This window comes from Sphaerodactylus townsendi, linkage group LG03, assembly GCF_021028975.2.
Source record: "Sphaerodactylus townsendi isolate TG3544 linkage group LG03, MPM_Stown_v2.3, whole genome shotgun sequence".
NCBI lineage: Eukaryota > Metazoa > Chordata > Lepidosauria > Squamata > Sphaerodactylidae > Sphaerodactylus > Sphaerodactylus townsendi.
The window spans coordinates 119097665-119107802 of NC_059427.1; the positions used below are offsets into that span (position 1 = coordinate 119097665).

Here is a 10138-nt window from a genome sequence, read left to right on the forward strand (position 1 = left end):
CAATGTTCCTATCCACTGGTCTAAGTTGCCTCTGTTGAACTTTTTTTAAAAAAACACTTTCCGTATTGTGAGTGGGAAATAGGTTTTATATAGGGGAGAAAGGCAAAAAAAGTTCAATTTTATCCCCCCAAATATTCTTTTTCGTACAGTTTTCCTCTTGTGCTCTGGAAGTAGGTGAGATGAAAAGCAAAAGAAAAAAGAAAAATCATACCTAGAGGAACAGTACATAGCATTATTCATGTTTGGCTCACTACCCAAGAGCAACTTATAACTTTCTGTTCCCACCATGTAGTTTTTTTTATAAGAAAGAGCCTTCTGCTGCTGTTGCTCCTGAGCACCTGGTCTGCTAAGACATTTGCAATCTCAGATCAAAGAGGATAAAGATTGGTAGCCATAGATCGACTTTTCCTCCATAAATCTGTCCAAACCCTTTTTAAAGCTATCCAGGTTAGTGGCCATCACCACCTCCTGTGGCAGCATATTCCAAACACCAATCACACGTTGTGTGAAGAAGTGTTTCTTTTATTAGTCCTAATTCTTCCCCCCCAGCATTTTCAATGTATGCCCCCTGATTCTAGTATTGTGCGAAAGAGAGAAAAATTTCTCTCTGTCAACATTTTCTACCCCATACTCTCCAAACTAAAGAGTCCCAAATGCTGCAGCCTCTCCTCATAAGGAAGGTGCTCCAATCCCTCAATCATCCTTGTTGCCCTTCTCTGCACTTTTTCTATCTCTTCGATATCCTTTTTGAGATGTAGCGACCAGAACTGAACACAGTACTCCAAGTGCGGTCGCACCACGCCTTTATATAAGGGCATGACAATCTTTGCAGTTTTATTATCAATTCCTTTCCTAATTATCCCCAGTTCTTCTTCTGAATCTCTTTATAGTATATTGTTATCTTGTCCTCATTTTAATCTCACAACTACTAGTAGATTAGACTGAGAGTGAGTGACTGACCCAGCGTCACCCAGCAAGCTTCAGGGGTGATGGGGGATTTAAACCTGAAAATCCACAGTCCTGGGCTGACACCCCAACCACTATATGCCATCCTGGCTTCACATGAACAAAGTTGGATCAACCAGAAAATTGCTGCTCCTTCCTTGCATCCAGGCCTTCACACCCTTGTCACCTACTTTCCAGTTCTAACCTACATTATAGAAGCTGTTTAAAGTCAAAGCTGCAAATAAATGACCCTTGGGTAAATTAGTCATCTCCATCACCCTAAGCCCATAGCTGGGAGAGGCTGATTATCAGCTGCCACTTGGTGTAGAGATTTGCATCCCTGGTTGCCCTTGATTCAATAGTGTTAAATGAGAACTGCTTTCACCAAAGTAGAGTGGATTTGGGTTCACCACTCAAAGCCTCCTGGCTTCCTGGACACTTGAATATATTAACCTTCTTTCCCTTCCCAGGTTCACTGCATGGACGAGGTGTGTGGCCTGCTGCCATTCCTTAACCCAGAGGTTCCTGATCAGTTCTACAGACTCTGGTTGTCCTTGTTCCTTCATGCAGGGTAAGTGAGAAGAGTGAGAGAGGACAGTGCCAGGGAGGGGATGACTCATTCTGGAGAGAGCTCTCAGGTTGACTTTTCTGGCCCATTAGTGTGAGCTTGGCTTATTGATGCAGTTCGAATGGCTATATAGACAGTCTACCAGGAAAATGCAAGCAGTCTTTGCTTTGGGAGCAGCAGTGGCGTAGGAGGTTAAGAGCTCGTGTATCTAATCTGGAGGAACCGGGTTTGATTCCCCTCTCTGCCGCCTGAGCTGTGGAGGCTTATCTGGGGAATTCAGATTAGCCTGTACACTCCCACACATGCCAGCTGGGTGACCTTAGGCTAGTCACAGCTTCTCGGAGCTTTCTCAGCCCCACCTACCTCACAGGGTGTTTGTTGTGAGGGGGGAAGGGCAAGGAGATTGTAAGCCCCTTTGAGTCTCCTACAGGAGAGAAAGGGGGGATATAAATCAAAACTCCTCCTCCTCCTCCTCCTCCTCCTCCTCCTCCTCCTCCTCCTCCTCCTCCTCCTTCTTCTTCTTCTTCTTCTTCTTCTTCTTCTTCTTCTTCTTCTTCTTCTTCTTTCTTCTTCTTTCTTCTCTCTTCTTCTTCTTCTTTCTCTTTCTCTGTAACTCCCTAAGCAAGCCCACTTCAGCCGTGCAATTTATAGCCCTCTGTCATCCCCCCAGTTCCTAGATTTCCATCTAGTTAATTTCCATCTAGTTTTGCCTGTTTGTCCAACCTGCCTGATCAATTTAGCTGGATAGAAGTACATTTGATGATGATCTCAAGTCATAATCTTGGACTCAGAGGAGCTTTCAGCCTCTTTCCTGGAAACTGACAGAGGTTGAGCCTGCCAGCTGGTGCCTGACAGTCTGAGTGTTATTTTAAATGCTTTAATTGAGAGTCAGTGTTGTGTAGTGGTTAGCATGCTGTACTAAGACTGCGGAGACCTTGGCTCAGATCTCCATAACCACGAAACCCACTGGGTGACCTTGGATCAACCAACAGCCTACCTGACAAATTTGTTAAGTTCAAAATTTGTTAAGTTCAAAAGTTCAGATTTGTTGTTCAAAATCTGTTAAGTTAAGAATCACACATCTTCCCCTGAGCACCTTGGCAGAAGGGGGAATAAAAGTTGCTAGATTTCACAGTGCTTTCTGCAACTCAGTTTGATATCTCAAAGGGCACCTGAGATTTCTCACCTGTGAATTCACCCTGACTGGTTTGAATGTGAATGAGGACTGCTGTTGGGAGCATTGGGCCACTTGGTGTTTCTTTGTGTTGCAGAATTATCCACTGCATGGTGTCAGCAGTCTTTCAGATGACGGTTCTCAGGGATTTGGAGAAGCTGGCAGGCTGGCATAGAATCGCTATTATTTTCATTCTTAGTGGCATCACAGGCAATTTGGCAAGTGCCATCTTCCTTCCATACAGGGCAGAGGTAAGGACATGTGCATATGTAGATGGGAGTGAATTAGGTTGTTTTACATATGATGATGTAAACTGAAAATGTTCCGGTTGTATTCAGAGTTGAGCGTGCTTCGTAACCCAGCAGTCAGTGATGCCAGTCAGCCTTAAGCGAAAATAAGTTTGGTAATAATAAGTTTGAGTAGCCATCAAGAACACTTTTGAGGAAAAGGCATATAGACATATTACTAATAAAGCGTGTGATTCATTCTGATTTCAAGCCAAAACATTCAGGGGCCAGAGATTTGGGCTGCATTCACACACAATAGTGTCCTGTTGATGCAGCTGATCAGTCTTCTGCAGATAGATTATCTTGGAAGATTGAACATGATTGCTATAGGGCACCAATAGAGCAATATCCAACTATCTGTGGATGCAACACAGGGGTTGTTTTTTGTTTGTTTTTTTAAGATGACATGCTTTCCTTGGGGAAACCATTGGTGGCAAATATACTTTGGTGTTACTGCTGAAATCTATCTTTCCTGGTCTTTCCTAGGTTGCTTGTAGCCACTAGTAACAATCCAGTATTGTTTTGAAATGGGTACCAGCAGTCTCCTAAGCAATATTCTGTGGAGAAAGGGGCTATTGCTCAGTGGCAGAGTATAGGAGGTCCGCAGCTCAGTCTTTGGCATCTTGTATTGGAAGCAGAACCTTCTGTGTGTGAGATTGTGGAAGTGCTGAGTTCAGATGGGCCCGCGTGAGACAGCCTTGTATACTGGCAGGGACATGTCATCTGCTCAGCACGTTTGCCACCCAAGTCAGTTTCGTTGGTGGTCAACATCCGCATGCTTTCACTCTGCTTCTCCCCGCTCCCGCAAGTCAGGCAGAAGTGCCAGAAAGGAGGAAGCCGCCATGTCCATGCCTCTGGGTGGGTTTCTTTCACCACCCTTGTGCCCACAGCTGCCAGACCCTCCTTTCTGAGTGCATCCAGAGTGATCCCCACAAACCTAGGCTGCCTGGAAAGCATGCAGCTTTGCCAGAATAGTAAATAAGAGAAAGAGGACCAGGGAGACAGGTAGGAGAAGCTGGCTGGCTGGTGAGAAAGGAGAGCTTGGCAGCCAAAGCTACTGTGGGGAATGAATAGGAAGGGTTTGACACAGGGATGTTCCATAGAGTTGTATGGATTGATAATCTTGTTGAAGCAGCAACTGCAAGGAAAGGGCTGGACTTGAGGTATGGGGGGGGGTTTTGAGGAGGGCACAAAGATATTTATTTATCACTTTTTCCATTGCCCTTTTCAAGACATATAGGCAAATGGAACGAGCAATATGTAAAAAAAGCCTTATGGAATCAGGTCAAAGTCCATCTACATCTGGGAATTCCACATTTGCGAGGCTAAAAGCAACAGCCTTCCCTTGCAGCATATTTCTAGTAGTTGATTCTCCGGTATTATACCTCTTAAAATACCTCTCCATTAGCTTGTGTAACCCCCTTTTAAAGCCATATGTGTTGGTGATGATCAGTATGTTTTAAGCTGGTGAATTTCTTTATTACGTGCTGTATAAAGTGCTGTATACAGTCAACATTATCTTGACTGTAGTGCTGATCAGTCAGCCTGTCATTATTATGACCCAGAGGTCACTCATAAATGCAACAAAACATGGTAGTATTATAATGGAAATGCAAAATTAAAGTACCAAATGATCATAGTCTATTGCAAAGTATAACCACATGTGATACACCTTATAAATTAATGCTCAGAGTTTTGTTTTGTTTCATGGCATACCACTAAACAAGACTGTTCACTTTCAGTTCAGCTTAGATATTATAGTTTCTTAGATGTTTCACAGATTGTACAGTTCTTTTAACTTTACAGATGATACTAGCCTTTGCTTCTTCACATACAGAATCCTAACACTGGCTTGGTACTTACCCAGTACCTTCACACAGCTAGGAAAAACCCTCCAAAACAAAACAAACTCTCTACTGAGGTAAACCAAAGCAAATTCCAATACTCCAGACACACTGGAATTCAGGAATCCTTCTCTCCCTAGAATTTATTCCTATCCTGGTTTATTATGGCCCTACAGCTTGGCCCTCCAATAAACCCTTCCACCAGTACACTTTGTGTATATATTTGCTTTTGTCCACCACTCAGGCTGATAACAGTAGCAGTCCCACACTTTGACTGACTACTTCCCTCAGAGATATTTAGATGTTTAATTTTTCACACACAGTTAAGACAGGCAACACTCAACAGCAGGAACACTCCAGACCAAAAAACCTCACAAATTCTTCTGACAGGGAGTTAACCTCTTCCCCCTCTGTATCATAAAGTTACTTGGCCAATCAGAGTGCAGGAGGCCACAGCCAATCAGGTAGCTCTGCTGTTCCTAGGTCTTTCTGCCTCAGTCTGGCTTTAAACAGTAAGTTGTTTTATACAAAAGTGCACTTTTGAAAAATCATATTTCCTTGCAGTCCATCACAGAGGCACTTAATTGTAAATTGTGTATACAGGAAACCTTCAATTTCTGCAGTTTCTGTTGCACAGGGATAGCTCTCAAGTATGCTTCATTTTGGATAAGAGAGTTTATTTATTTATTATTTATTATTATTATTAAATTTATACACCGCCCTCCCCCTAAGGGCTCAGGTCTTTCCTAGTTAACTAGAAGTTGAAGACTCAAATTTAAATTTTTACTCAGCCAGGAAACTTTATGGGAGGGTGATCTTTGTCAAACCCTATATAGCTTTCAGAGGTGATGGGTCTTTGTTTTTATACATAAATGAGTACATTTTCATTTCATTCTTTCTCCAAGGAGTTCCTCATTCTTGCTTTGTCCCTACAACAACACAGGAAGGCAGATGAGGCTGGCCCAAGGCTGCCTTCTGAGCTTCATGATTGAATGAGGATTTTGACCTGGTCTTTCAGATCCTAGTCCCATGGTGTAATCCTTATATTCTCCAGGATAGTTAAGGGACTGGTTGGTTTCCATCAGCCCCTTCCAGCATGGCCAATTGGAAGGGGCTGGAAGGGGCTGATGGGAATTGTAGTCCATAACATCTGGCGTGCCAAAGGTTCGCCACCACTGTCTGACTCTGGAACCACCACACCATGCTGAAGATAAAATGCCCAGGGAGAGGTGAAGAGTCCTCCTCACTTTTTGTGTACTATACAGCACTGGCTTAGCTTCATGTAAAGAAACTTTGAGAAAAGCTCCCTATTCCTTTGGGAGATGGGGAAAGATTTTTTTTCCTGAGTAGATCTAGACTTGTAGGCCAAAAGCTGTTAGGCTTCTTAGAACTCTTAAATTTCCTGGTAGGAACAAAATGAATGACAGGCTGTGATAGTCACCTTATAATTAGTTTAATGTTGACACAATTGTTCATGGTCCCTCTTCCCATCTCCTCCTGGTGACAGGGAAGCAAGATGTGACAGGCTGAAATACTTGCCATAAGCTGGATGCTGAGAATGAGGCACCAGTAATCCTTTTCTCTCTCTTCTTTCTGAGGCCACGGGAAAAGTAGGGCAAAAAGATGCTTGTGAGGAAAGCCTCCGTGTGCCAGGCCAGCACGTGTGGGCTGCCCAGTTGGCATGCACGTGAGAGTTCCCACACACACCCTTTTCACCGAAGTAGATAATCTGAGAAGTCTGCCAGACTCTAAAGAAGATCACCCAGCTAATCTTTTGGACAGCGTCAGCAGTTTCTGGGAATGCAGCCCCAGAGAGCTTTGCTGCTGCTGAGTCACCGGATGTTCAAGAGCCTCCCTTTCCAAGGAGAGCCTTCAATCCCACGGCTTGGAGTCCCTTTCTTCTAGTACACAAGTTGTGTAGCCTACCTGTCCTGGAAACCAGGAGGGATTCTGGCAGCAGGCCTGCACAGCTGCCCTGCATCACCGTTGATGCCTGGACCAAACAAAAGAAGGAACTGCCATCAAAATGGCATCTTATGACTGGCAGGAGAGATGGAATCAAACACTGTTTCTCAAGCCAAGACTGGATCCAGAATTTTATACTCCTTGATAAACTAGTCAGCTTTTTCTTAACCTCAAAGGGGAGGAGGGTCACAGGATCAGAACCTGAGAGAGTTTCATGACCATACCCACTGGATCTATACTGTCCATGGATTTTTCTGTGTATTTGGTGGGGAGGGGGTTATGGCAAGAGATTGGCTGGATTAGCGAGACCATAACTGACTTTATTCATAAAACAAAAATGGCTAAGCTTCTAAATAGCTCTAGTGTGGAAATATCTGAAGCTGTTGCTGTGTTTTTGCTCGGTGTACTGCAAGTTGAGCAATAATGATCTTTCTATTGTATTTGAAATTCTTGGCACTGGTTTTATGCCTAATAAAGGTTTTTGGATTTGGATTTGGAACTGACTTTATTCCCTTTCCTCTGTTTCAGGTTGGTCCAGCAGGATCCCAGTTTGGTTTGTTAGCCTGCCTTTTTGTGGAGCTTTTCCAGAGCTGGCAGGTCCTTGAGAAGCCCTGGAAGGCATTCCTGAACCTGTCTGGAATTGTCTTGTTCCTCTTCATCTGTGGCCTCTTGCCATGGATCGACAATATCGCACACATATTTGGCTTCCTCAGCGGCCTCTTGCTCTCATTTGCATTTCTACCCTATATCACCTTTGGGACCATGGACAAGTATCGCAAGAGGATCATGATCATGGTCTCCCTCCTGGTTTTCATAGGTCTGTTTGCCTCTCTCGTGATCTGGCTCTATGTGTACCCCATCAATTGGCATTGGACGGAGTATCTCACTTGCTTGCCCTTCACTACGAAGTTCTGTGAAAAGTATGATTTGGACCAGATCTTGCACTGATGGTAACGAAAAGCAAGTCACATCTGCTTCTGGCTTCCCCATGGGCAACCCCCCCCCCCCATCCATCCCTGAGTTCTACTCATGTGACGGATTCTGAGATGCCTCCTGCCCCCAATGAAGTGGAACACCTGCAACTTTTGTAAACTTCATGGCTATGAGGAATTGCATGTGCCCTTCATGCTCCTGCATAGCAGTTTCTGGCCAATGAGTAGCTGCTACCTGGAGGCTTAGCCGTGAAGCAAAATCATTTCTCTCCGATGTCCTCAGCCCCAAATCGGATGCAGCTTTTTGGTACTGGAGGCATTTGCACTACAGTGCGGCAGCAGGCTGCAATCTCTGCCAAATCTTCGATGCTGTGACACATCAGTTTGCAGTGAAGGACAGTGAACATGCTCCACCACTTCTGCCTCTTTTGCTGGTCTGATTTTGATGAGCTGGAAAAGGAACGATAGTGACTTAAAGGAACACCTTAGTGACAAGGCAGCATCCTGTTGCACTGCCTGTCCCTATAGTTTTCTACTTGAAGGCTCTCTTTTCTTACCCAATTTCTGGGCTTTGGTTCCTTTCCTGATGCCTTTTGGCAGAAGATGGTGCTCGAACGTCTTGGCAAATTTCCTTGCCATGGTGCCTTTTTGTGGTACTGTGAAATGTACTGTGAAAATAAACCCCCTTTTTGACGAAGGGGTATGAGTTTTATATGCACTGTTACTTATGTTCACAATCTCTGTATGTAATGAGAGTCAAGTACTTTTCTGGTAAAGTGTGCTGGTGCTTTTAAAAAAAAAACATTGTGCCCTCCTCAAGAACCATTGATAGCCTTTCCATGTTTTGTATTCAATGACTGAGGGAGTAGTCATGGATTTTTGTAAAAGGAAATTTAAAGATGGTTTGGGGTCACTCTGAAAAAAAGAGAGGCCTGTTCAACAGTGGGAGACCAAATGGCCGGGGTCTGCAACCTGCGGCTCTCCAAATGTTCATGGACTACAATTCCCATCAGCCCCTGCCAGCATGGCCAATGAACATCTGGAGAGCCACAGGTTGCAGACCCCTGGTCTAAATCAATGAATGAGTTTTTTAAAATCCATGCAAGGTTTGTGCGCAGCTTTTTATCTCTAATTGCCTTTTGTAACCCTCGTATGGGGCTGGAAGTAGCTTGCTGTGCAAGTGACCCTATAAAAGAGAAACTGACATATCTGTGCAAAATTACTGTGCTGGTGGCTGGATTGGGGGGGCGGTATAAAGGAAAGGTGAATGTGCAAATTTTTGACCCGGGGTCGGGGGAGAAAGGCTTAAAAAGTTTTAAATAGCTTGGATTAAAGAGATGTGTTGAAATGAGTGAGCCCCCCCCCCCCAAGCATTTGCAGTTTGATCGGTGTAAATAAAGATAGCGTGGAGGTAACCTTAGGTGTAATCAGTGGGCTGAAGTATGATACACTGACCATATTAATAGGGGCAGTGCAGCCTCCAAATAAATTGCCCTTCTCTACCTGTGTTTTTCTCCATGAGCAAAATTGTGAGGATTTATTCTCTACTAGTGGGCCCGGCCACGCGTTGCTGTGGCTCAGTCTGGTGAAGTGGAAAAGAAAGAAAAGGGGAAGCGAACAGTTTGAACATGTGTCATTGCACAATGCTTGCAAGGGAGGGGAAGGGCAAGGGGCCCCTAACTCACCTTCCTCTCTCCCGTTCCCTTGCATGGCACCCCGCCCTGTTCCTCCCTAGCATTCCCCTTCCTCTGTGGGTGGGCCATGTGCAGGTGGCTGGTCCTGTCCCTTTTACTCCGTTCCCTTGCAGGTGAATTACCTAGCATAAAACACGCTGGGAGGCATGAGCTACGTTGTGTTCAAATTTCAGAGCGTTTGGTCCAGCAAACCCCCGGCCCCTCCCTCACCTTCCCCTTCCTCCGCTAGGGTGGGTGGGCCATGTCCAGATGGCGGGCCCCATCTTTTTCACTCCAGATGGCAGCGGTTTTCAAGGAAGGCATGGTTGTTTCCCTTGTATCAGAGGGTGTTGCTTTGACAGCCAGCAGATGGTGCTGTTGCGGAACAGAACTGTGGTTCCAACATGTGTGGCATGTACACAATAACTGGCACAGTTGTGACATGTACACAACAGGAAGTGTGGAAACAGTATGGAAACCTGGCCGCACGCGAATGCGACGTTGTGTGAAAATTTCAAAGCAATCGGTCCAGTAGTTTGGGAGATTACCTGTCAGCAGAAAACGCACTGATAGATTTTTATATATATAGATAGATTACTAGTAATAGCTGGTTCTCACCACATTCTCTGAGGGCAAAACTAATCTGTTGTCCTTTCTCAAATTTTCTTTTGCCACATGGGCCCTATTATCCTGGGCACAGCCTTTTCATGAATAAAGGTACTCTTCTACATGCTTCAGCGGGAAAGCTGA

At 44.7% G+C, this 10138-nt stretch overlaps 1 protein-coding gene across 1 annotated transcript in view; it reads left to right on the forward strand.

The window, feature by feature from the left end:
* RHBDF2 (rhomboid 5 homolog 2) overlaps nt 1–8427 on the forward strand; it is a 74924-nt gene extending 66497 nt beyond the window's left edge. The window contains 3 exon segments of the mRNA XM_048492037.1: nt 1416–1516; nt 2785–2938; nt 7312–8427. Coding sequence (XP_048347994.1) covers nt 1416–1516; nt 2785–2938; nt 7312–7731 — 675 coding nt within the window. The 3' untranslated portion in view covers nt 7732–8427.
* Nucleotides 8428–10138: the final 1711 nt, after the last annotated feature.